The sequence below is a fragment of the Zosterops lateralis genome, assembly GCF_965231275.1.
Source record: "Zosterops lateralis genome assembly, chromosome: 17".
In the NCBI taxonomy this organism is placed as follows: domain Eukaryota; kingdom Metazoa; phylum Chordata; class Aves; order Passeriformes; family Zosteropidae; genus Zosterops; species Zosterops lateralis.
Genome location: NC_139777.1, coordinates 4,890,483 through 4,916,092, shown reverse-complemented (window position 1 = coordinate 4,916,092; position 25,610 = coordinate 4,890,483). Strand labels below are relative to the sequence as shown.

Sequence of the window (25,610 nt, the reverse complement as noted above, 5' to 3'; positions counted from 1 at the left end):
GCCGCGTCTCGCGCCGCTCCGGGCCGGCGGCGGCCCCGGTGAGTGCGGGGGGAGCGCGGGGAGCGCCCGGCCCGGCCCGGCCCGGCCCGGTACCGCCTCTGCCCCTGCCGTTTGTGTCCCCGCTCCTCCCGCCACAGCCCCGCCGGCTGGCAGGTGACAGCGGCCGGGCTGCGCGGCGGGCGGTGCCCGGTACCGGCTCGGGGATCGGTGGGTGGTGCGGGCGAAGCCAAACGGGGAGCGGAGCGGCGGGGGATGCTCGGTGCGCAGTGCGGGGCGTGCGCGGTGCCGGGGATGCCGGGCGGTGATGCGGGATCGGAACGGTGCAGGGTGCTCGGTGCTGGGGACACAGAGCGGCGCTGGGTGTGCGGTGCTGGGGACACAGAGCGGTCCTCGGTGCTGGGTGTGCGGTGCTGGGGACACAGAGCGGTCCTCGGTGCTGGGGACACAGAGCGGTCCTCGGTGCTGGGTGTGCGGTGCAGAGTGCTCGGAGTAGTGCTGAGTGGCCGGTACAGGATGCTCGGTGTAGGGTGTTCAGGGCAGGATGCTCAGTGCTGGGTTCACGAGTGATGCTGGGTGCAGGATGCTCGGGGCAGGATACTCAGTGCTGGATTCATTAGTACCATGGCTGGGTGCTGGGCAGGATGCTCAGTGCTGGGTTCACGAGTGGTGCTGGGCACAGGATGCTCAGCGCTGGGTTCACGAGTGATGCTGGGTGCAGGATGCTCAGGGCAGGATACTCAGAGCTGGATTCATTAGTACCATGGCTGGGTGCTGGGCAGGATGCTCAGTGCTGGGTTCACGAGTGGTGCTGGGCACAGGATGCTCAGCGCTGGGTTCACGAGTGGTGCAGGATGCTCAGGGCAGGATGCTCAGCGCTGGGTTCATGAGTGGTGCTGGGCACAGGATGCTCAGCGCTGGGTTCACGAGTGGTGCAGGATGCTCAGGGCAGGATGCTCAGTGCTGGGTACACGGTGCTCAGGGCAGGATGCTCAGTGCTTTGCTCACGAGTGGTGCTGGGTGCAGGATGCTCAGTGCTGGGTTCACGAGTGGTGCAGGATGCTCAGGGCAGGATGCTCAGTGCTGGGTACACGGTGCTCAGGGCAGGATGCTCAGTGCTTTGCTCACGAGTGGTGCTGGGTGCAGGGCACTCCGTGCAGTGCAGAGTGTGCTGAGGTGGCCACAGGATGCTCAGTGCACAGAACACAGTGCAGGATGCACGGCATGTGGGACAAGGTGCTCAGCCCAGGGTGCTCCTTGTACTTTTATCCTCTCATTTTGCTCTTTGGCACACTTTGGTCCCCTCTCCCTGCTCCCATGGCACCCCTCTGACACCCCAGCACTAAGCCATGCCCCTATAACCTGAGCAATGCCATACACAGAGGCACCCATGGGCTGGGGCTGTCCATCTGTCCAGGTGTCCAGAGCTCAGCCAGGGTTGGAACTGCCCTCCTATACCAGAGTGAGCTTGGTGGCCTGGGCAGGTGGGTGCCCAGTGAGAGGCTGTGCCTGCAGGTCTCAGGCAGTGTTAGTCTCTGCTGAGGCTCAAGAGGTGTTGGCAGCACCGAGTCAGGGTGGCTGTGGGATGTGGATCCCCCCTTGGCAGATAAGCTCTTGAGGAGCAGCTTTGGCACCTTGCAGCCCACCCAAAGCACTGGCACTCCCCTGGCAGTGCCCATCTGTTACTCAGCTGTGCCCTGTGTGGCAGGGATGTGACATCCACACTTTGTCCAGCTCAAGTTCCTCAGGACTTGTGGCTGGGGTTGCTGGCAGCGGGGCTGGCAGCGTGAGCTGGGCTGCCCTCCTCTGCAGGCAGGGAATGGTTTGCATCACAGAGGCCTTTGCTCTGTCCCTCGCTGTGTTTGTTTGCATGCTCGGGCTCTGTCCAAAAATCATCTCACAGCTTGAAACCCCTTCAGACGCCTCCCTCTGCCAGGCCCCGCCAGCTGCTTGGACTCGGTTTCGGGAGGCAAGTCCCCCCCTCGGCACAGCCGTGCTGCTCCCTCCTGCCTGGGCAATGGTGAGTGGGGAGATCCCGATGATTGGTGCTAACAGATTTCCAGATTTGCCGTGTGTTCAGTGGAAATGCTGCAGGGTGCTCGTGAGGAGCTGTCAAGTGCCTGCAAGCGGGGTTTGCCATCGCGTGCCGGTGGCAGCTGGTGCCCCGAGGCTGTTGCATGTGGCACCACAGGAGCAGCTGTGCTGCAGAGCCCAAAGGGAGCCCAGGGTCTGTGCAGAGTCACACAAGAGAGGCAGCCTGGAATTTGGGGGACAGCAGCTGAGCCGGGCACTGTGCGGGTCCTGCCCACAGCAGCTGGCATTGACGGGCTTTACTGCAGGGGGATATGGCAGGCTGAGGCCTGGGGTCTCTGCAGGACACTGGTGGGCTCACCAGCATGGGCAAGCTCGTGCCACTGCCATCCTCTGCCTGTAGGTTTTACAAACTGTATTAGTAATTCCTGTCGCTATTTTAAGGAGATTTTTCCGAAGGCAGTTTGCGTTACGGGTACGCTGAGCCTTTGGGGATGTGTGGGATGGCAGGAGCGCTGTTAAAACGCGGGGACTGTCAAGAAGATTTTTGGAGAGAGAAAACAAACCCCCAGCAGGTGGTTTTATTTGGCACCGTGCAGATGCGCCATGTGATGAATTTGTGATGCCTTGAGGAACCTCAGCTGAGCACGTTTCCCTCCAGATTCCACAGGCAGCAGGCACACAGAACCTGGGAGATGCTTGCCCTGGTGTCAGCTGCCTGCTTTGGTTCACTCTGTTTTCCAAGCCTTCAGTGCCCTGTCTGCCTCCAGAATTCCTGCAGGAATTCTCTCGAAAATTTCCTCTCTCAAGATGAATTATGCCCTTTTTTTGCCCCCTTTTCATCCCCAGTCTGTGCTGTGGTGCCTCACAGTGTGGGTGCAGGCAGGAGGGAGCCCCTTGTCCCCTCCCAGGGACAGCAAACAAGAGCAGCAGTGGGGGTTGCTCAACACGCAGTGCTCGGAAGTGAAGCAAGCAACTACTTCCCACCCTGCATTCCCAGGCAGTGACCCCTGACTGAGACTGGGGGCTCTCAAGGGGCTGTGAAGCATCCAGGTGCTTCTCCACGGAGGAATGGCCACGGGCATGTTGGCTCCAGAGCCGCAGGCTGCTGTGCTGGGGGCAGGGGAAGCTTTTGCAGTGTTCCTGCTCCTGCTCGGTGCTGGGAGGGATCTTGTGGTGCGAGTGGCTGCTGCTGGCAGTGGCTGAGCTGCCACCCCCGCGGGCAGCTGTGCTCACAGCTGGCTGCAGGCCAGCATGGCCGGGTGGCACTCGGGGCACAGGCACAGGCCTTGGTGGCCCAGCATTTGCAGATGTCAGTGGCAGCAGAGGAGGAGCAGGGCCCGTGCAGACAGGAAGGTGCTCGGATGTGCCGTGCAGGGTTGCTTGGGCTGATGAGGCAGCCGTGGCACAGGCTCGGAAGGACCTGGTTCCGTTTCTTCTGTCAGTGGTTTCATAAGGGCTTCTCCCATGCCAGGGTTTGGGGGTGGTCACTGCCCGTCCTCACTGGGGCTGGGAGCAGGAGGATACAAACTCACACATTGTTGGAGTGGGTGCTGGTGCTTCCCAAAGTTTCTGGCTTTATGGAGTAGCCAAATGCTTGCTGTTACGGCATGCGTTGTGCCGAGTGTGGCTGGGCATTGCTGGACATCCTGTGCTCAGGACTGTTCCTCAGGGAGCTGCAGGAAACAAGACAAGAAGGAACAGGGAAGCTGGGGAAGATGGGAAGGTACAGCAGTGTCCCCTCTCCCCTCCCTGCCTTTAGGGTGAGCAGTGGCACCTCCATCCTTGCTACCCTGCCCTGCCCTGCCCTCAGGCTGTGCCTCCAGGGCTGCTGCTGTTGCTGCATGGGGAAATAAACCACTTTGATTTTGTTTCTTAAGCAAATTTGAGGTTTTGGGGTTTGTCTTGCAGAAACAACTTTTTATTTGCAGATCTTGATCTTTGTGCGTGCAAGAATGGAGCTTGTTGAGACTTAGGGTTTGGCGTGTGGATTGGGAAAATATTTTTTGAAGATACTTTGTGTTTTTTCTAGCAGTTCCTCTGACTTCTCTTTCTCCCTGTTGTATGGCAGGCTCTGACCACCCACATTCCTGCAGGGAATGTTTGTGCAGTTTTGTGAGGGAAGAGCTGTGTTTGCATCAAGCGTGGTGGGGGCTGCAACCCCCAGCTCCCCTTGCCTGGTGCCCCTCTCCCATGGGGATCCCCAGGACATACCCTGGACGAGGGGTGAGAGCTGGAGGGACCTGGTCAGAGGCATGGAGAGTAATCATAGAATCATCACAGAATCATGGAATGGTTTGGGTTGGAAAAGATCTCAAAGATCTTCTAGTTCCACCCCCCCTTCCATGGGCAGGAACACCTTCCACTAGACCAGGTTGCTCAGACCTCCATCCAGCCTGGCCGTGGACACTTCCAGGGACGAGGCTGCCACAGCTTCCCTGGGCAAGAGGAGCTGGAGGAGAGCTCAGTGCTTTCCTAGAGCTTTCCCCATCCTCTAGCAGGACAGTGGAGTCACTGGTCAGGGCACAAGGGGAGCCAACGTGGGAGTGCCACCGTCAGTGGCACCTGTGCTGGCTTTGCCTTTGTCCCCCAGAGGCAGCAACTGCAGATTAATTAAGGAAGGGTGAAGCTCTGTGGGTTAATTAAAGTCAGGAGCTCCCTCTGAAGTGCAGAGCTCGTGTCCCATTTCAGCACAAGCACGTCTGATGTGCCGGAGCCTTGCTGTGCTCTGGTGCCAGGTGCTGGGGAGTGGGTAGGTGCCTCCATCCCTGTGTCCTGCCAGCAGCTTTCCCCTTGGGCATTCCATAATTAATCTGCTACTCTGAGCTGAAGGCCGTGTTCCTGTGAGGTTGGCAGGGTGAATGCTGAGGTTTCCATCTCAGGAAGATAAAATGCTGTTGCTGTGCTCAGAATGAGGGATGGACAGAGGGACTTACTGTAAATTAGTGGGATTTTTATTGTTTGAGGAACACTGTACCATTGAGCAGGGTAATAAAACGTTTTGCTAATCGTAACAGCCTTGAGGCGATAAACCAACGGTCTGTTTGTGCTGTGAAATGGCTGTTGATTCTCTGCTGATGTGATATAGAGCCTGCTGGAGCTGGCTGGCACACAGAGCCCATAGCCCTCTCTGGGATGCAGGGCAGGAATGCTCGGCTGGAATGGATGGTGTGGCTCAGGGCTCTCACCTTGCAGCTTTTCTGAGCCAAAGTGTTTGAAGCTGGCACACGCTGTCTTAATCCTCGGGGCAGCAGGTTCTGCTGGTTTATTTTTCTAGGTCCTTGGTAGTGAGAATAAATTCCCCTTTGCCCCCTGAGCCTGTTAGGTGCTAAGATGCAGCTGCAGCAGCCTCTGAGTGGTTTAGGTGCTGAGGTGGCTGCTTGAACACTCATCCCTGGACTCTTTTGACCGTTAGTTTTCGCTGGGATGATGGCGGAGGTGCAAGTGTAAACCACAGGGGCTGTTAGTGCTGTGTGGGGATTTTCCAAGGAACACAAAACTCTGAAGTGCTCCAGACCACAGGTGTTTTTGCTGGGGTTGGCTGTGTTTTCACTGGAATTGGCTTCCGTTCCAGTGGATGCCCTGGGTTCATGACCTGCAGTGCAGCTTCAGTTTTAGTCACCAAACCCGTCCTGCTCTCAGAGGTGCCGCTCTCGCCACGTGGTAGCTGACAGCAGCTTCTTTTTTGTTGTGGGGGTGTTTTTTTGAAGTGCAGCAGCTTAATTTTCATATCTTCTCTCCGAGGCTTGGGGCCCCTGCAACAGAGGTACGTGCAGAGCTCCTGTCCCACCACTGGAGTGGGTGGGTTGGACCCTGTTCCCTGTGAGATCGATCCCAATCTGTGCAGTGCTGGGGTGGAGGAGCACGAGCTGGGGTTGTGCAACAGGGCTGACGCTGCACTCAGTGACCACAGCCACCCCCATGGTGCCTCTGTGGGCTCCTGGTGGAGATTGGGGCTGGCTCCATACTCCATGCTCACTGCATTCCGGTCCTGCTAAAAGAGATACTTGGGAAATGTTTGGAAATGTGCCGTACAAGTAGCCAGCAGGAGCATCCGGGAGGAGCAGAGCTGCTATCAGCAGTGCCAGCATTGGACTGAGCTCAGGTTGAGATGAAGCAGTGGCCCTCAGGCAAGCTGTGTTTATTTTTGTAAATGAACTGGAGACTATCAATTCAGTAATTAAATATTGCTGATTTGTAAAGATGTGAGTTGGATATGTTGAGACATTTCTTGCTGACCACAGTTTCTGCTGCTGTTCCGCCACAAGGGTGCCTGCAGATCCTCATCCTTTTATTAAGCACCAACAAATTGAGCTCAAATTTTCCAGGCCACACCTACGTCTTTTGGGGAGGCTGCACTGTATGACCATCATTTCTGGGAAGGGTTTGAAGAAAAATGCAGCTTTTGATCCTATGGGGCTTCTCATAGAAACTGGTTTTGTGGTTGTTTGTAACACTTCAACAAATGGTGTTTCCTCGCTGCTGAGGGTGCTGTGCCAGCACGGGGGCTGTGCCGGGGGTGGCTTTTACCTGTTCCCAGTGCAGGTGTCAAGGTCAGGGGTTTCACTCAGGGCTTTCACTCGTGTTTTTGTCGGAGCTGTTGTTGGAGCCCAGCTGGTGGTGACGCCCTGCACAGCATCAGGAAGGAAGTCACAAACAAGTACGTGTCCTTGTGTCTGTCCGTGTGTATGTGCACAGGGAAGAGCTGGAGCCATTTCTGGAGCAGGGTGAGTCGGGTGGGCTGTTAAACCACCTCTGTCCCTGCACCTCAGCACTGCAGAAGCACATCCAGGGATGTGGCAGCTGCAGCCTGGTCAGGAGCAGGAATCCTGCAGTCCATGGAGGCCAGGCTGAGCAGGAAGCCTCTCAGGGAAGCGCCTGCACTGCGGATAAGCCCTTGCAGAGTTCATGCTGGGTGGAGTTTCCCTCTGGTTTCTCCTTAGTGCTGAGGCGGAGGGGCCGGTGACACTCGATGGCAGGAGGGGAGACTCGAGTGGCTGGAATAGCCATTAGTGTCACTACTGGAAATGTTCTCAGGAACATCCTGTAGGGCCAGGATTTGCTGTGCAGCCAGAGGGAGCTGGCTGGGAATGTCCCAGCAACAGTGACCCCATGATGGTCCCATGTTGTGATCCTGGGAGCAGAGTGACATCCTGTGATCCCGCTGGGTCCTGGCCCCTCAGAGGGCTCTGCTGCAGCTCTGTGTCCCCAGACTGTCCCCAGAATGCTCTGTGCTTGTAGGACAGCTGCACCAAGGCTGCTGGGCTCCCTGGCATGGAGCAGTCCTTGTGGGTGCAGGTGCTGTGTCCTTGTGGGAAACCTGGTGTCCAGGGATTCGGTTCCCAACCTGGAGGAATTTCCATGCTGTGAGTGGCTGGTGCTTGGCAGGTGGTAAGGTGCTTGGCAGGAGAGAGCTTTGTTCTTTGGGCTGGAGCTGGGAGGTCCTGGCAGGCCTGAAGGTCCTCTGGGCTCTGTCTCCTGTCACTGTCACTGATTCGGGGACTCTGGTCATCGTCTGACTTGTGCCTGATTTCAGCATTTGCAGCAGGCGAGTCTGGAGCTGCTTCCTCTGGTCAAGGCTGTTGTGCCGGTTGGTGTGTGCTGGAATTGTGCCCGGTTGGATTGTCATCCCCTGAGTTTTAATCATCCCGGCTCCTCGGGTCCCCCTGAGGCCTCTCCCTTCCAGGAGGCTGCATTTCCTAAAAGAGCAGCTGCCCTGCTGCTTCCCTCTGTGTGTCCTGGCTGGGCTGTGCTCTGTGAACAGTGCTGGTGTCTGCACTGACCATGAGCTGGGACCACCAGCTCCTCCAAGGACACTTTTCCCTGGGGCTCAGAGGAGGCTGTGGGCAGGAGGGGAAGGTTCTGAGGAGGAGAGCAGATGAGTGTGCTAAATAAACAAATCAACACTGTGGCTTCTCTTCTCCATCAGGTGTTTTGGTGGCCACAGGTTCAGCATGAAGCTCAACTAGCAGCACAATGACCATACGGGGCAAAGGTAAGAGCAAGCAGCTGGATGTGTGGTTCTCTTGGGATGCTGGGTGGCTGCTGTACATGTCTGATGATGTTTCACATCTGTCCACACCACCACTGGTGCCCCATTGAGCCTGTGTTGCTTTCACAAGCTGGCAGGACACAGTGTCAGCTTTGTTCATGCTCAAGTCCCATCAGCATGGGAATAGGGAAGACTTGCTGCCTATAGACCTCTTGTCACTCTGCTGTCACTTCCCCACTGGTTCCCATCCTTCCCTATGTTCTGGGTGCCAGCCTTGCCCTGATGCTGGCCAGGGACAGAGCCCCTGGCCCTGGATCACATCCCTGTCCTGCTGTCCTAGCTTCCTAATCCCTGCTGGAGTGGGAAGCTCTCAGAGCCAGCTTGGGCATCTGAAGGGGTGTTGTCTCTGCTCAGACAGTCCTGCACCTAATTACACCATGATTCCAGCACAGTGTCTGCTGGGGAGGAAATGACCCATCCATCTTCCCTCACAGACTAATGAGGCCCATAAATTGTAGGAAATTCTCAGTGGAGAATTGCACAAAAGAGCTGAGAACCAGCTGGGCTGTTTGTGGTTGCTCCCGGCCCATGGCCAGACACGCTCTGGATGTTCTTCAGTCCTCCCAGCACACTGGGGTGATTCCAGGATGATCCCAACGGAGAGGTTTGTCCCATTCCAGCCCTCCTGGGGCCAGGGTCTGCTGTGCAGGGGCAGAGCCAGAGTCCAGAGCTCAGCAGAGGGGAGAAGCCATGCTCCTGTAGGCACCTGCCTTTCCCACTCCCCACGCAGAGTGGGAGCTTCCCCATGCTGGTGGCATTGGGTGGGAGCAGTGGGGGCTGTGTCCCTGCCTGCTGGATAGGCAGGGTGGTCCCCAGGGACTCACAGAATCCCAGGATCATTCAGGTTGGAAAAGTCCTCCCAGACCATCCAACCTGTGCCCAGCCCCCACTTTGTCACCAGCTCAGAGCACTGAGTGCCATTCCTAGCATTCCATGGAGACTTCTAGGGATGGGGACTCCACCACCTCCCTGGGCAGCCCCTTCCAAGGCCTGACCACTCTTTTCATGAGGAAATTCCTCCTGATATCCGACCTGAACCTCCCCTGGCACAGCTGCCCTCCCATCACACACAACATGAGAGTCCCTTTGTTCCCTCTGCAGCTCAGCCGGAGCTGCTGGAGCATCTCGATGGGAACTGCTCCCTGTCAGTTGGTTCTCCTGGAGAACAGAGCACTTCTGTGCTCCAGCCTCCTTTCACGATGCAGCCTTTGCTGCTAATTAGCCTGTCTTGGTCTGCATCGCCTTAATTATTCCAGTTGGCCCTAAATCCTGCCTGCTCCTCTGCCATCCATTGAAATGGGTCTTGTGGCATTTGCAATTATTTTGGGGTGAGCATTTGAATATATTTACATGACTGAAACAGATGAAGAGAGCAGGAAGGAGCAGCACTTATCTTGTTAATGGCTCTGACTCTGCTTGGTGCCACAAAAATGCCGGAGCTGTTGGGTGTCCCTCTGATCTACATCCCAACAAATCCACCCACTTTATCTCATACCTGGGGATGCAGTTGAGGCTGTTTAGCTTGGTTATGTTACCGAGCAGCTGGTCAGGGTGGACCAGGGAGTAAAAAGCCACAAAAATACTTTTGGTAGTGATGTTGCCGTGCTGCTGGGTTGGGGAAGAGCATCCCTGGGCTGGCAGAGAGGCACTGTCTGGGCAGGAGTGGATAAAAGCTGGTGAGTGGATAGCAGCAGTCCGGGATGGTGCAGTGGGATGTGAGAGACTGAAAGGGGGGAGCAGAGTGAGTCCCTGAGTGCCTGGCAGGAAGGGCAGGAGCAGGGAAGCTGCCCAGCTCCAGGCTCTCTCTTGCCTGCTCCCCCATGGGCTGCTGCGCAATGTGTTCCTTCGTGGAGGGGAGAAAACGCTTTTCTGGAGCAGCTCTTTGGCCTCTGTCAGCAAAACAGAATCCATGGACGGCCCGTTCCTTCCACTCCATTCAGCTCCTGCTCCAGCCTCATAATCACAAAGAACTGGAAATCCCGGGGTGAGCCCAGGGGAGGATTGCAAAACCTGCACTCGCAACTGGGGCGGACGGGGGGAGGGGGCGGGAAGCGGTGCCAGCATTCCCGGGAGTCCCTCCGGGCACGCAGCTGAGCTGGGCACTCGTAGAGGCTGCAGCCTTCCTGCTGGATGTCCTGCCGAGCCGTGGAAAACCCTAAAAAGTCTCGGTGCCAGATGAAGTTTCACGGATTTCTCGGTCAGGTCAGTTTCCGAGGCAGGGCAGGGCGGTGAACGCTGCGTGTGGCTGTTCGCTCTCAGAGAGCTGGACTTCTCAGTGTTTCATTCTAACGGTTTCTCCTGACTCAGACCCTTAAAGCTGGCACGAGAGGCTTTTGTTTTTCTCTCAATTCAGCTTCCCCCTCCCCTGTGACCGCAGAGTTAAACTAAACAAAATGTAGGGAGGATGCAGGTGGTTGAGAGGTGAGCAGTGCTGAAGTGCTGGCTTGGGTTTAGGAGGAATAACCTCACCAAGCATCTGGGATGAAACAGGCTCTCTGTAAAGGTTTTGTTTTAAGGACTCCATGGGTATACAGGGCTCCTCCTCTCCAAAATATTCCTGGAGCTTTGCTCCAGCCATAAACCTGTGTTTCTGGGAGCACAAACAATGCAGAAATTCTCTCTTAGGGTGTGCACCGAGGCAGACTTTAATTACCTGCTGGGTGTAAGGCACCAAGCCTGGGAGGTGCTGATAAGCGAAGGAGGTGATGAAATGCTGGGATGGTGTCAGCATCCCATCGGAGCAGGGCTGGCCCCGCCGCTGCTCTGACAGCGCTGTTCTCTTGCAGATGCCCGTGGGGTTGGACACTCGCTAGCAGAGAGCTGAAGCCCCCAGCCTGTGCCCAGGAGAGCAGGATGCGGGTCACCACGCGCAGGGTGCTGCTGCTGGTGGGCTCGCTGGCCGCCCTGATGGTGACCCTGCACCTCGGGCAGCAGGTCCTGGAGTGCCAGCAGGTCCTGAGCGAGAGGAGGCATAGGCTGATGAGGCCGGAGAATGAAGAGCTGGTGATGGTGGACGCCAACCACGTGGAGTACCGGTACAGCAAGGACATGCCGCTGATCTTCATCGGCGGCGTCCCCCGCAGCGGCACCACGCTGATGAGGGCCATGCTGGACGCCCACCCCGAGGTGCGCTGCGGGGAGGAGACCCGCATCATCCCCCGCGTGCTGGCCATGCGCCAGGCCTGGTCCAAGTCCGGCCGCGAGAAGATGCGCCTGGACGAGGCGGGGGTGACGGACCAGGTGCTGGACGCGGCCATGCAGGCCTTCATCCTGGAAGTGATCGCCAAGCACGGTGAGCCCGCCAGGTACCTCTGCAACAAGGACCCCTTCACGCTCAAGTCCTCCGTGTACCTGTCCCGGCTGTTCCCCAACTCCAAGTTCCTGCTGATGGTGCGGGACGGGCGCGCCTCGGTGCACTCCATGATCACGCGCAAGGTGACGATCGCCGGCTTCGACCTCAACAGCTACCGGGACTGCCTGACCAAGTGGAACAAGGCCATCGAGGTGATGTATTCCCAGTGCCTGGAGATCGGCCGCGCCCGCTGCCTGCCTGTCTACTACGAGCAGCTGGTGCTGCACCCCGAGCAGTCCATGCACAACATCATGAGGTTCCTGGACATCTCCTGGAGCGACACGGTGCTGCACCATGAGGAGCTCATCGGGAAGCCCGGCGGGGTGTCCCTTTCCAAGTGAGTCTCGGCTCCTTCCTTGGCTTTTTGAGGAGTATTTTCATTAGGCAAAGCAGGCTAAAGCTGGGGGCAGAGCCATGTTGCTGGGGTTTGTGTGTGATTTTTTTTGTGTGTGGGTTTTTTTGTGTGTGATTTTTTGGTGTGTGATTTTTTTGTGTGTGATTTTGGGGGAGGAGGGATGGCGCATTGTGCTGCAGCGGGGTTCGTGTTCCTGAGTAAGAAATGGCTTTAATGCTCCCAATCTGTTGTACTCCACAGAACAGCTTGTCAAGCAAGGATTTCAGGAGCAGGTGACTGTTTAATCTCTCTTGACACTGCAGAAATTATTTCAGTCTCTAATTTGCAAAGAGCTGCTTGCTCTGAAACGTGAGCTCTTTAATGCCTCTTTCTCCACCCGTCCTCAGATGCCTCCTTGGTGTGATTAGTTGTGCTGTTAATGATGATGAGCTGCAGTTTTTGCCAGGTCTGGGGCTGGCATTGCAGAATAAAAGCAATACCTGCTCAGTAGGGGCACGCCCAGCACTCCCTCCTGGCTTCTCCATGTGCGGGGGGAGTTTACTTTCTCCCACTTTCTTTTCCTCTTTTAATGCTGTTTCTTCTCTAAATGGAGGCTTAAGTCAGCCTTAGCAAAATTTAATCAGCCATGTGAGGGAATTATCCAAGTCTCCGTATCAGTTATTGGTGTCCCAGTGGTGAGGGCACAGGAGCCACGGGAGATGTGCAGCTGCTCCAGTTTTCCAGGATGCCCTGGGCATGCAGCTGGCTCTGCTTCCCTGTTTGCTCAAGGTAAATTGGTCCAGGTTGCTTAGATCAGGTTTTGAATATTCATAGGGGTCACCGGGTGTATCTTGTATTACAGCCCACACATCTTACATTGTTTTCCTCTGATAAGCGGAGGTGTCCTGGTGAAAATTCCTGTCTCAGTGCAGGATAGATCCCTCCTGCAGGAAAAGAGGAAGCAGCCTCAAGTTGTGCCAGTGGAGGTTTAGTTTGGATAATAAGGAAAATTCCTTCTCTGAAAGGGTAGTTAAGCGTTGGAACAAAACAGTGGTAGAGTCACTGTCCCTGAAGGAGTTTAAAAGCTGTATGGATGTGGCAGCTGGGGACATGGGCCAGTGGTGGCCTTAGCAGTGCTGGGGGAATGGTTGGGCTCACTGGTCTTAGAGGCCTTTTCCAACCTTAATGACTCCATGATTCTAAACAGGAGAACCCAGCCTCTGGAGCTATGGTTGCCAGGGTCTGCTTCCCCACGCCAGGTGGGACAGGACTTGGAGCAAGCTGGGATAATGGAAGGTGTCTGTGCCCATGGTAGGGAGTGGGATGGAATAGGATCCATGGTAGGGAGTGGGATGGAATAGGATTTAAGGTCCTGTCCTGTGGCTCTCTGTGGAGGTGGCCGTGAGTTGTGTGTGTGAGTGCAGCACATGCATGAAATCCAACCAGCGTGTCTTTTGGGTTTTTTTCTCCTTTATTTTCCCCAGGATCGAGAGGTCAACAGACCAGGTGATCAAGCCGGTGAACATGGAGGCGTTATCCAAATGGATCGGGCACATCCCGGGGGATGTGCTGCAGGACATGGCCCACATCGCCCCCATGCTGGCCAGGCTGGGCTATGACCCCTACGCCAACCCCCCCAACTACGGCCACCCCGACCCCCTGGTTGTCAACAACACGCACAGAGTGAGTGCCACTGCTGTGGGGGGGGACAGGCCAGGGGCTCACGGAGCCCTCCGGAGCAAGGGAAGCTGCTGAACTGGATTGGGATAGAGCAGGGGGAAAGACTCACACAGGGAAAACAGAATCACAGAATTCTGGGATCATTCTGGTTGGAAAGGGCTTCCCAGAGCCATCGAGTCCAATCTGTGCCCGATCCCCACCTTGTCACCAGCCCAGAGCACTGAATGCCACATCAGACATGTTCTTTGGACACCTCTGGGGATGGGGACTCCACCACCTCCCTGGGCAGTTCCAAGGCCTGAGCACCCTTTCCTCCTGAAGAAACTCTTCCTGATGTCCAACCTGACCCTCCCCTGGCACAGCTTAAGGCCGTTCCCTCTCATCCTGTCCCTGTTCCCTGGGAGCAGAGGAGCAGAGCCTGATCCCCCCTGGCTGTCCCCTCCTGTCAGGGAGTTGTGCAGAGCCAGAAAGTCCCCCCTGAGCCTCCTTTTCTCCAGGCTGAGCCCCTTTCCCAGCTCCCTCAGCTGCTCCTGGTGCTCCAGCTCCTTCCCCAGCTCTGTTCTCTTCCCTGGACGTGCTCCAAACCCTCATCTGTCTTTGAGAGAGGGACCCAGAGCAGGACAGCACTCAAGGTGCAGCCTGGGAAGGTTGGGAATGGCTGGCAGCAGTGACCCAGAGGTGATTCCATTACCCCAGGGGATAACTCCAGGTTCTCTTTCCCACAGGTTTTAAAGGGGGATTATAAAACACCGGCCAATCTCAAAGGTCACCTGCAGGTAAGAGCCAGGTGTACCCTGAGGGTTTGGGACACACCAGGTACCTGGTCCCTGCTCCCTCCCCTGGGGAATGCTGCCTCAGAGCTGACCCTTCTCTTTTGGGGCTCTTCCAGGTGACTCAGAACACATCATCTTCTCACTAAGAAAATTAATGATTTCCAGGTAAGACCCTGTTTACTTAATTTTGGGATTTGGGCAAATCTGCCTGTGTTTCTCCAGGACTGACACTTGGTTTGTGTGATTTCTGTGGATCAGTTGGAGTTCCAGGCACACTCCTGGTGCCAGGGATCCTTCACAGTCGCCTCAGATCTTAACCACACAATGCTGCTGTGTGGGACCATTTGTGAGGAATTCTTTTCCTGAGCTCTGGGAACAGGATTAAAGCTGCAAAATGGAACTCAGCCGCTTGGGAGGGTTTTTGCAGCCCGTCCCCGCGGGCAGCTGGGACACATGGAATGTGTGGATGAGCTGAGCTGCTCCCCAGCTGCCTCCAAGGACGTGCCATGGACCTGAGGAAGGGGATAGAAAACAAAGGAAAACATGATGGAAAACAAAGCTGCTGCCTTGGGCTTCTGCTCCAGAGACAACTGTTGATGTGTTGAATGTTCCTTCCTCCACGCTAAAGCATAAAATATCATTCTTGGTGCTAAAACTATTCTTTTAAGAGCAAGTTTCTGTCTACAAGCAGATGGTTGGGCTAGAAAAAGATCAGAAGCACTGAGGGAAGATCAGGAATTGTGTGTCCCCCGTCCTGGGCTGAGAATTGGTTCCTTTCTGGCCATTTTTTGTGTTACAGGGGTTTTAGACCCTCAGTCGGGCATTGCTGTGCTAGTCTGAGGGGATCCTGCTGCCAAGGGGATCCTGTTTCCTTAAAGGATCCTGTTCCTGAGGGGATCCTGCCCCTGAGGGGATCCTGTTCCTGAGAGGATCTTGCTCCTTAAGGAATCCTGTTCCTGAGGGGATTCTGTTCCTTGGGGGATCCTGTCCCTAAGGGGTTCCTGCCCCTGAGGGGATCCTGTTCCTGAAGGGATCCTGTTTTCCTGAGGGGATCCCGTTCCTGAAGGAATCCTGTTCCTGGGGGGATCCTGTTCCTGGGGAGATCCTGTTCCTGAGGGGATTCTGTTCCTTAGGGGATCCTGTCCCTAAGGGGTTCCTGCACCTGAGGGGATCCTGTTCCTGAAGGGATCCTGTTTCTGAGGAGATCCTTTCCCTGAGGGGATCCTGCCCCTGAAGGAATCCTGTTCCTGAGGGGATCCTGTCCCTAAGGGGTTCCTGCCTCTGAGGGGATCCTGTTCCTGAGGGGATCTTGCTCCTTAAGGAATCCTGTTTCTGAGGGGATCCTGTTCCTGAGGGAGTCCTGTTCCTGAGGGGTTCCTGCCCCTGAGGGGATCATGTTTCTGAGGAGATTCTTTCCCTGAGGGGATCCTGTTCCTGAGGGGATTCTGTTCATTAGGGCCTCCTGCCCCTGAGGAGATCCTTCCCCTGAGAGGATCCTGCCCCTGAAGGAATCCTGCCCCTGAGGGGATCATGCCCCTGAGGGGACCCTGCCCCTGATTTTTTGTGTTTTCTCCCTTGCAGAACGCTGCCAATGGCCTGTTGTTGCCCGAGAAGGAAGAGTTTGTGCCGTGGGCCCGTGGAAATCGGTTCTCCAAGCATATTGCTTGCTCCTACTGTTGCCAAATGACTGCGCTCCAGGAATGTATTTGCATTTATTTGCAAAGGCCAAACGTGCTCCGCGGCGGGAACGTCCCCGGCCTCTCCCGGCGCCCCGTGGGGAATATTCCGCAGCTGTGGAAATAAAATAAATCCGGACTCGGGGCGGGGCGGGAGGAGATTCCCTGTGCCGCGGCTGGAGGACTCTGTACATCGCGTTTGTGTCTCTGTGATCCGTTTCCCCGTTCCCGGTGTGGGGAGCAGCCCTCCCGTCCCTGCCGTTCGGTATTCCTGAGATCGGGAAGGGCCACCCCGGTCCTGCTGTTCCCAATTCCAGGGTCAGGGACAACCCCCTGGCCCTGCAGAGCCTTTTGTGGTGCGTGTGCCCTCCTCCCCACCCCCTCCCCGACCCTGCAGAGGCTATTGCAGAGTTAATATATGGCCCCCTTCTACCCCCGGTGTCGGACACCATTAAAGTGTTGATTTGATATTTAATATTTTAATTATTAATCGCGCGGGCTCCGCCCCCTCTACCCCGCCGGGCCACAAGGCGGCGCTCTGCTCCTGGCGACTCTATGGTTTGGGGGCGGGGCCTAAGCGCCACTGGAAGCGGACCGGAAGTGAATGGGGCACATCCGGTTCGGCGGCGCGGCCGGGGCCGGTTCTGGGTTCCCGGGTCAGGAGTTCCTGAGCGGGCCGGGCATCCCGGTGCTGCCACCATGTCCATGTCGCACCTGTACGGCACGGACGGAGACGATGGCGTGGAGATGGAGAGCTTCGAGGTGTCGGATTGGGACCTGCAGAACGAATTCAACCCGCACCGACAGCGGCACCGCCAGACCAAGGAGGAGGCGACCTACGGCGTGTGGGCCGAGCGCGACTCGGACGAGGAGCGGCCCAGCTTCGGCGGGAAGCGGTACGGCCGGGCTGGGACCCCCGGCCCGCTCAGGGACCCCAAGACCTCCCCCGTTCCCTGCAGCTTCTCCCCCGTTCCGTGCCGCTTCCCCCCCGTTCCGTGCCGCTTCCCCCCCGTTCCCTGGGCCTTTCCCGGCTGTGGACACCCACCCGAGCAGCCGATCCCCGGCCGAGGCTGCCCTCGAGTCTCCCTCAGCTGTAGAGATTTTCCATGTGCTCGCTCCCTTGCAGCGCCGGGGGGAGGATGGGGATTGCCTGGCAAAAGCAGGGTTAAACAGCTCGACAGCCTTTAAGATCTCATTTTTGGGAGGTTGTAAAGCACGGCAGCCCCCAGGGTCCTGCAGGAATGTGCCCTGAAGCAGAATTCCCTCTCGTTTTGCAGCTCCAGGGATTACTCGGCCCCCGTGAGCTTTGTAAGTGCTGGGCTGAGGAAATCGGCGGCCGAGGAGATCTCTGATGAGGACTCTGATGACGATGAGAAGCCTGTGAAGCAGGAGGAGATTCCCAAGGAGTTTGTGCCCAAGAAGTTAAAAACAGTGAGTTCTCCAGGAAATTTACTGTTCTCTGTTTTATATTTATGAAACTCAGGCTGTGGTGGAAGGCAGTGAAGCTGTAATAGAGCACTAAAAAGGGAGAAATAATTAAAACAGAAGTCCAAATGTATCATTACAGGAAGTGTTTGCTCTGGATTTTGAATCATTGATAAAGTACATTATCAAGTACATTGATAAAACAAAAATCAAAATAATAAATTATTGGTACAACTGTATGTTGATATAATGATTGTGTATCCTTGGGAATCAGTCCTTTAATTTTTCTCAATATTCCCTTTGGTCAGTGGAGGTTTAAAGAAGAGAATTCCTGTGGTTTCCTGGCTTTCAGAGAATTTATTTTTCTGCTTTCACAGAACAGACAAATCCAGGCATGTTATAGATTAAAACTCATACCCTGATTTTCAGTTAAAACCAGAAAGAATCAGGAATCAGCCTCAGCTAAATCTGGTGGTGGAACCTGAGAACTGACAGGTTTGTCACCCATAGTTTTATAGGGCTTTCCTTTCCCATTTGAGGAATTTCAGGAATCTCCATAGGTGCTTCATGGATGCACAATCGAGGTTCCAGTGAGCTGGGCAGTGTGGGGACAGCAGAATCCTTTCTGGGAAGAACCTTCTGAGAGGAGTTTTGCACACTCTTTGGTTATTTGAAGCCTCGGGGCTGCAGGTTTTTATTTGTGTTTTGTTTTTTGACAGGGTGGAAATTTCAAGCCCAGCCAAAAAGGCTTTGCAGGGGGCTCCAAATCCTTCGTGGATTTTGGCAGCTGGGAGAGACACACGAAAGGAATCGGGCAGAAGCTTCTCCAGAAGATGGGATATGTCCCTGGAAGGGGTCTGGGGAAGAATGCTCAAGGTACTGTCAATGTGTTTGGTGGTTTATTATTAACTGGGGATTTGGAGGAGAGCTTGGATTCCTTAAAGAACTGCCAGGTGGCTTAAACTTCCTTCTGTGGTTGGGAATAAGGCTGTGCTTTGGCAGTTTGGTGTGTGCTGGGATGAAGTGATTTTACAGGGAATTGGTGATGTTGTAAGTACCACGGCGCTGGAGGCAGTGCCAGGGAGGTGTTGGTGCTGCTCTGGTAACCTGTAGGGAAAGCCTGGCTGTTCTGCACTCTCCCAGCACACAAACTGCTCCTCCTGACCCCATTCCCATCCTGCCAGGAATCATCAATCCCATCGAGGCCAAGCAGAGGAAAGGCAAAGGTGCTGTGGGCGCTTATGGCTCCGAGAGGACCACGCAGTCCTTGCAGGACTTCCCTGTGGTGGACTCAGAAGAGGAAGCTGAGGAGGTATTTCTGGGGTTCTGGCAGTTTCCCTGCAGTGCTGTGTGTACAAAATTCAGTTTTCTTAATTTCTGTGCCAGAGAAAACTGTTTGGGCTCATATTAGATCAGATGGCAACCACAAAGCACATTAATTTCATTAAGGCAACCTTGCTTATCATTGTAATGTTTTTTGTTACTTCTGTCTCAGTCTATTTCAGAAGCTTTTCTAGAATCCTTCCTTTGAAGAGTCCCCCACATAAATAATATTTGTCTTTTGTTTAAATAAAAAAAAAGATCAGGGACATCCTGTTCATTTAATCCATAGGATGGGTGACTGGCCCACAGCATCCAAGCTGTGGCATGAGCTTTTCTACTTCCCAGTTGTTTCCTGTACAAATCCCTCGTTGATCTGACAGTTACTTTCCTGTAAAAAGAAGCAGATTTGGGGTGTGACAAAGAGCAGCCACCACAACTCTGCTGTTTTTGTCCAGGAGTTTCAGAAGGAGCTCAGCCAGTGGCGGAAGGACCCGAATGGAGGCAAGAAAAAGCCCAAGTACAGCTACAGGACAGTGGAAGAGCTGAAAGCCAAGGGCAGGATCAGCAAGCAGCTTGCAGCCCCTCAGAAGGAGCTCTCCCAGGTCAAGGTGAGGTTGATAAGCCAAGAGGTGACCCCTGAGGAACAGTTTGGGCCCTTTGGTGTCACCAGTAACCTCAATAAAGCCAGTCCTAGGAACTGCCTGTGCAGCCTCATGGAACTCATCCATGTGATAGCTCTGTGTCACCTGGATGTGGTGACAGATTAAATGTGAGTGTGTGTAGGGGGTTAATTGCAATTTAATTTTAATTGTTTCACGTTTGTCATAATCAACACTCACCCACTTATGAAATCACAGTTGTCCTTTCCGGGATTGTTTGAATCAACTTCTGCCTCACAGGGACAGTAAGGGGTTTGTCTGGTGTGCACTCAGTAAAATGATGAGTCTGAAATTGAAGGGTCATTATAAAATTATAAAAGTTTTAATAGTGTAACTGATGGCAAGATCACTGCTTGTAGAATCATTCAGTGGAACTGGGATGAGATGAGGAGATTCTTCTGGCTCTGATTCCAGATTGTCTCTAATTTGTTCTAACTCCTCATGTCTGAAGAAGGCCATTGTGGAGGCAATCCCCTCGTTCAAACACAGTGTACATTAGCAGCCTCCTGGAGTAATTAAGGTCCTTGGAAATCTCCAGATTTCAGTTTGGAGTCAGGGATTTTCTCCTTTTTTTGAAGATGCAAGAGTTTTTTGTGAGAGAGTTCCTTGTTGTGTGCTGGCAGGTGATTGACATGACGGGGCGGGAGCAGAAGGTGTACTACAGCTACAGCCAGATCAGCCACAAGCACAACATCCCAGATGACAGCCCCCAGCAGCCCCTGGGCAAGGACTCCAAGCCCCAGGGCTTTGCCCTGCCCGAGCTGGAGCACAACCTGCAGCTGCTCATCGACATCACGGAGCAGGAGATCATCCAGAGCGACCGGCAGCTGCAGTACGAGAGGGACATGGTGGTCAACCTGAGCCACGAGATCCAGAAGATGGCTGAGGTGCTGTCCCACGAGGAGAAGGCCATCAGCAACCTCAGCAAAGTGCTGGACATGGTAGAGGAGTGTGAGAGGCGGATGCAGCCGGGCTGTGAGAATCCTCTGACTCTGGATGAATGTGCGAAGATCTTTGAGACCCTGCAGGACAAGTACTATGAGGAGTACAGGATGTCAGACAGGGTGGACCTGGCAGTGGCCATAGTTTATCCTCTGATGAAGGAATACTTTAAGAATTGGGATCCCCTCAAGGTTTGTGTTGGTTTGAGTTATCTGCAGTTCTCACTTGATGGCTCCAGTAATCTTTGTTACCTTGTCCCAAGTGTCCTGGTCTAGTGGGAGGTGTCCCTGCCCATGGTGAGCTTTAAGATGAGCTTTGAGGTCCCTTCAAATCCAAACCAGTCTGGGATGCTGAGATTCTAAATTCCTGATCAGTCTGGAGAAAAAGAAAAGAGACAAAGTGAAACCCTATACTGTCTCCACTCTCAGACATTTGCTGGGTAAAAATAAGTTTTTAAGGTCAAAACCAATCCCTTTTATGAGTGTTGAGATGAAAAATCTGGTGAAAAACAAATCTCTAGCTGTTGTTTATTAGCAAAAGCAGTAGAGGTTTGTCTGTCAGGTATAAGAGATGTACGGTCTGTTCTCAGTGCCATTTAAGCGGGGATGGAGTCTGGATTTCTCTGTACACCTGGGGAAGTTCAGACTGTCCTCTTCTCTCCTTGGAGGTGTATTAATACCATAAGGTGGGTTTTTTCTCTGGCAGGACTTTACTAAAAGTCATTTAAGAAAGGATGAACATGGCACTCAGTGCTCTGGGCTGGTGACAAGGTGAGGAGAGGTCACAGGTTTGGCTCAATGGTCTGGGAGTTCTTTTCCAACTTTAATGATTGTGGGATTTTGGAATTAAGACTGCAAGCTCCTGGCTTGCCCTGAGAGGAGGTGAGAAGGCTGGCTGTGCTCCGCACACCATCAACCTGTGCTGTGCAGATCCCAGCTGGAATTAATGGAAAAGGATAAGGACCATTTGTACCCTTTCATTCCCAGGACTGCACATATGGCACAGAGATCATAGCCAAGTGGAAGAGCCTTCTGGAAAATGATCAGCTGTTATCCCACAGTGGGCAGGACCTGTCAACAGATGCTTTTCACAGGTAAAGAACAAATTATTTGTACTTTGTGCAGCGTCTTCCTGTGCTGCTTCCCTGAGGAATGGAAAAGAGCAGACACAAGGGAGCTTTTCCCAAGGATTCCCTTGCTGGGCCTGTTCAAATCCGGTTTGCAGCTACAGAAAAGTAGCAGCTTTAACTAACAGCTCCCATTTGGTTTATTTAGGCCCAGGCTGTAGCTCTGAGCTTCACTTAGGTTTATTTGGGGTTTCTTCCCAGACTGATGTGGGAGATCTGGATGCCATATGTCAGAAACATCGTGGCGCGGTGGCAGCCGAGGAACTGTGGATCCATGGTGGATTTCTTGGATAGCTGGGTGAACGTTGTTCCTGTGTGGATTCTGGATAACATTCTGGATCAGCTCATCTTCCCCAAGCTGCAGAAGGAGGTGAGAGGAGAGGGTTGGGGAGAGCAAAGCCACACTCTGAGCCCGTGTTTGAATTCCAGCTGGAATTCAAACCAGTGTGTGGCCTCTGCTGTTGGATTGAGGATTTGGGGTTTGCATCACAGCTCTTTGTGCTTCAAATAAACTTTCTGCTGGTGGCTGGACTCAGTTAATGTTTCCTGTTGTGCCCCAAGGTGGAGAGCTGGAATCCTCTGACAGACACGGTGCCCATCCACTCGTGGATCCACCCCTGGCTGCCGCTGATGCAGGCGCGGCTGGAGCCGCTGTACTCGCCCATCCGCAACAAGCTGGCCAACGCCCTGCAGAAGTGGCACCCCAGTGACTCCTCTGCCAAGCTCATCCTCCAGCCTTGGAAGGATGTGTTCACTCCTGGCTCCTGGGAGGCTTTCATGGTCAAGAACATCGTGCCTAAACTCGGTGAGATGATAGGCAGGGCTGGGTTTTGGGAATCTGGTGGTGGCATGTTCGCCCTGACACCAAGGAAAGATCCTCAGGTGCCGGAGTTACATCAGAGATTGTTTTTAGTGAGGTTAGACCAAACTTGCCTCTGATTTTCTGCTACAGAGACAGAAAGATTATAGAAATATGAGGAATTACTGGTTATTCTTTATCTTCTCTGTCTAATTTTTTATAAATCGTCCATCTGGTAGGAATATTTGAGAGCTGTCAGGTAGGACCACATTGTGAGATGTGTCTCTGTTACTCCTGAATTCCTTGGTGTGCTCTAATGTTTCACCATGAGTTTTGTAATCCAAAGTGGCTCAAAGGTTAAAAAATAGTCAAGTGTTTTTAGTTTCCAAGTTCTAGCAGCAAACTGTAATCACTGGAAGTGGAAATGCACCATTTTGTAGCAGGATCAGCCAAAGATCCCCTCTGTCCCTTAGGATAACACAAAGGTGCTGCTCAAGTTCTGTGTACTGAAAGAGTGAAAGAGGCCAGGGCACTGATAAAACTGAGTGAGGTTTTTTTCTATTTGTCCTTTCCCAGGGATGTGTCTGAATGAACTCATCATCAACCCACACCAGCAGCACATGGATGCCTTTTACTGGGTGATCGACTGGGAGGGGATGATTTCTGTCTCCAGCCTTGTTGGGCTCCTAGAGAAACATTTTTTCCCAAAGTGGCTGCAGGTAAGACACTGAGAGCTGAGGAAAGAGTTTTGATTAACTTGGGGGAGTGTTTTAGTGATTCCTGTCCTGGAATTGCTGCCCTGGTGCTGAACTGGCCTGGTTCCCACTCACAGCTCAGTAGTCATTGGAACAGTTCCTCCTTTTACTGACACTCAGTAATAAACTAAGTGGTAAATTATGCCAGGAGAGATTCAGGTTGGACATCAGGAGGAATTTCCTCATGGAAAGGGTGGCCAGGCACTGGAAAGGGCTCCCCAGGGAGGTGATGGAGTCCCCATCCCTGGAAATGTCTAAAGTATGCCTGGATGTAGCATTCAGTGCTCTGGGCTGATTGATGAGGGGGTGATTGGTCACACATTGGACTCAATACTCTTGGAGTCTTTTCCATGTTACATGACTCTGGGATTCTGTGGCAGAGAGGCCTCTCCTGCACAAACATCCCTGTGCTGCCTTTGACCTGTCCTTTGCTCTGCAGGTGCTCTGCTCTTGGCTCAGTAACAGCCCCAACTATGAAGAGATCACCAAGTGGTACCTGGGCTGGAAGTCCATGTTCTCAGACCAGGTGCTGGCACATCCCTCCATCAAAGACAAATTCAACGAAGCCCTGGACATCATGAACCGGGCCGTGTCCTCCAGCGTGGGTAGGTGGCTTGTGGGGTGGCTCTGCTGCTCTGGGCTGGCAGCACAGTCATGTGTGTCTCCTGGGAGGCTGATTGGGGCATGGCCCTGCTGGCAGCACAGCAGCAGCTCCCATGAGCAGTGAAAGTCAATGGGCTCTGCCTTGCTCTGTCCTTAAAGAACACCTCTGAGGTGCTGCTGGGCTGCACTGAAGCAAAAACAGATTTTTGGTGGCTTCCTGAGCTACCTGTTCCAGCCTTGCCCTGTCAGTCAGACATCATCCTTTAGGGCTCAACTTCTAAAGCTGTCATTATTAGATATTTTTTCTTTATAGTGAGATACCAGTTCTTTTCCTTACCTTTACAGCAGTTCCCTTCCCTATCACATGACTCCCTAAGACCTAAAAGGGACTGTTGGGAATTCACTGGGAGTTACACTGTATAAAAGAGAAGGGTATAAAAGAGAGGGGGAGCAACACCTGAAATTTGCCCTCTTCCCAAAACCAAGAACTCCCTTTCTGAGCCCAGACTTAAACACCACACTCCAAACATCTTGCTTGGTGTCCTGGATGTAGCTGCCTCCCTCTGGGAACAGCTCAGGACCATGTTCTCCCCGTTCTCTTCCCCAGGCGGGTACATGCAGCCGGGTGCCCGGGAGAACATCGCCTACCTGACGCACACGGAGCGGCGCAAGGACTTCCAGTACGAGGCCATGCAGGAGCGGCGCGAGGCCGAGAACATGGCCCAGCGCGGCATCGGCGCCGCCGCCGGCTCCGTGCCCATGAACTTCAAAGACCTCATCCAGACCAAGGCTGAGGAGCACAACATCGTCTTCATGCCCGTCATCGGGAAGAGGCACGAGGGCAAGCAGCTCTACACCTTCGGCAGAATTGTCATCTACATCGACAGGGGCGTGGTGTTCGTGCAAGGGGAGAAGACCTGGGTGCCCACCTCGCTGCAGAGCCTCATCGACATGGCCAAGTGAGGCCTCTGTGCAAGGGGAGACCACCCTGGGTGCCCACCTTGCTCATTGATATGGCCAAGTGAGGCCTCTGTGCAAGGGGAGACCACTCTGGGTGCCCACCTTGCTCATTGACATGGCCAAGTGAGGCCTCTGTGCAAGGGGAGATCACCCTGGGTTCCCACCTCGCTGCAGAGCCTCATTGACACAAGTGAGGCCCTGCTGGGGACAGTCATCACCCAGGAACAGCCTCTGGGTAACAGAATAAACAAGTTCCAGGTTTGTAAATAGTGACACTGGAGCTGGATGCCAGTGACACTGGAGCCCAGGATGGTTTTGTTGGAAGAGCTGTTCAGGCAGCTCTTCCTGGCAGAGGTGGCAAGAGGATGGAGGGCCAGACTTCCCAACCTGGGAATCCAGGGTAAGAGAGGACAACCAGTGCTGCCACTTGTAATTGCCAGCTGGGACAGAGGTTTACCAGCAGGGTAGGAGGGATCACATTCTCTGCTCCAACAGCTGAGTGAGGGCTGGCCTAGCTGAGTCCCCTGAGTCTCTAGTGACAGATGTTACAGCTTGTGCTGCCTGTGTGCTGTGGTGACAGTGAGTTACTGTACCCACAACATCCCTCACACAGTGGGCTCCTCTTTGCTGCACACAGCCAGGATGTGTCCCAACCCTTTTTCCTGTGGGATTGCAGTGTTCAAGAGCACAGAGGTGAGGGAAAGAACCCTAAGGCTTTTTTTTTTTTTTTTTTTTTTTTTTTTTTGTCTCTGGAGGGAACTGTCCTGGTTATTCTCAGGACTGATCAAGAGCTGGTCTCAGCAGAAATGAGATCTGGGGGCTTTTTTCAAGCGTGCACTGGGAAACAGACCCCAACAACTGCCACTACACACCCCTCAAATAATTTCCCCTTCCTGATGCTTTGAAATGTGTGTAGAACATGCAAAGGCCTTGAATTGTTATGGAAGGGGAGGGAATAAAGAGCAGTCACTGCAGTGTGGATGGTTTTCAAAGCAGGTTTTGGTGAAATTAGTTTGCTGTTGTTCAGCGAGTGTAAAGTCAAAGCTCAGCTTTACTTTTTTATTAAATAAAATACAAAAATATCCCATCACCTCAGCATTCAGGTGCTGCCACTTTTGACACA

General features: G+C 53.9%; 2 protein-coding genes across 6 annotated transcripts; both read left to right on the top strand.

Annotated features, from left to right (window-relative positions):
* On the top strand, positions 1–16,338 carry TPST2 (tyrosylprotein sulfotransferase 2). Of its 5 annotated transcripts, none has more exons than XM_083873640.1 (7): positions 1–38; positions 7,958–8,023; positions 10,867–11,769; positions 13,251–13,449; positions 14,172–14,222; positions 14,336–14,384; positions 15,801–16,338. In XM_083873640.1, exons 3-6 carry the CDS (start codon positions 10,934–10,936, stop codon positions 14,363–14,365), a joined length of 1,116 nt encoding a protein of 371 aa, XP_083729766.1. In that variant the 5' UTR covers positions 1–38; positions 7,958–8,023; positions 10,867–10,933; the 3' UTR covers positions 14,366–14,384; positions 15,801–16,338. The 5 variants fall into 5 exon arrangements, with proteins under 5 accessions (XP_083729766.1, XP_083729768.1, XP_083729767.1 ...); XM_083873642.1 differs by lacking the exon at positions 1–38 and adding an exon at positions 245–259; XM_083873641.1 differs by lacking the exon at positions 1–38 and adding an exon at positions 1,953–2,017.
* A 157-nt stretch (positions 16,339–16,495) lies between these two features.
* TFIP11 (tuftelin interacting protein 11) lies at positions 16,496–25,577 on the top strand. The gene is made up of 12 exons (XM_083873866.1): positions 16,496–16,791; positions 17,173–17,326; positions 18,040–18,196; positions 18,505–18,632; positions 19,099–19,251; positions 19,926–20,435; positions 21,231–21,337; positions 21,572–21,740; positions 21,932–22,175; positions 22,746–22,888; positions 23,364–23,529; positions 24,135–25,577. The coding sequence occupies exons 1-12, from the start codon at positions 16,595–16,597 to the stop codon at positions 24,488–24,490; spliced, it is 2,484 nt and encodes an 827-aa protein (XP_083729992.1). The 5' UTR covers positions 16,496–16,594; the 3' UTR covers positions 24,491–25,577.
* The last annotated feature ends 33 nt before the right edge of the window (positions 25,578–25,610 follow it).

Bases quoted from the DNA above. Each gene is read 5' to 3' on its own strand.
- TPST2 (XM_083873640.1), top strand. From the start codon at position 10,934: ATGCGGGTCACCACGCGCAGGGTGCTGCTGCTGGTGGGCTCGCTGGCC. The intron at 13,450-14,171 runs GTGAGTGCCACT...TCTTTCCCACAG, and splicing joins TTGTCAACAACACGCACAGA to GTTTTAAAGGGGGATTATAA. The intron at 14,223-14,335 runs GTAAGAGCCAGG...GGGCTCTTCCAG, and splicing joins ATCTCAAAGGTCACCTGCAG to GTGACTCAGAACACATCATC.
- TFIP11 (XM_083873866.1), top strand. From the start codon at position 16,595: ATGTCCATGTCGCACCTGTACGGCACGGACGGAGACGATGGCGTGGAG. The intron at 17,327-18,039 runs GTGAGTTCTCCA...GTTTTTTGACAG, and splicing joins TGCCCAAGAAGTTAAAAACA to GGTGGAAATTTCAAGCCCAG. The intron at 20,436-21,230 runs GTTTGTGTTGGT...TTTCATTCCCAG, and splicing joins AGAATTGGGATCCCCTCAAG to GACTGCACATATGGCACAGA.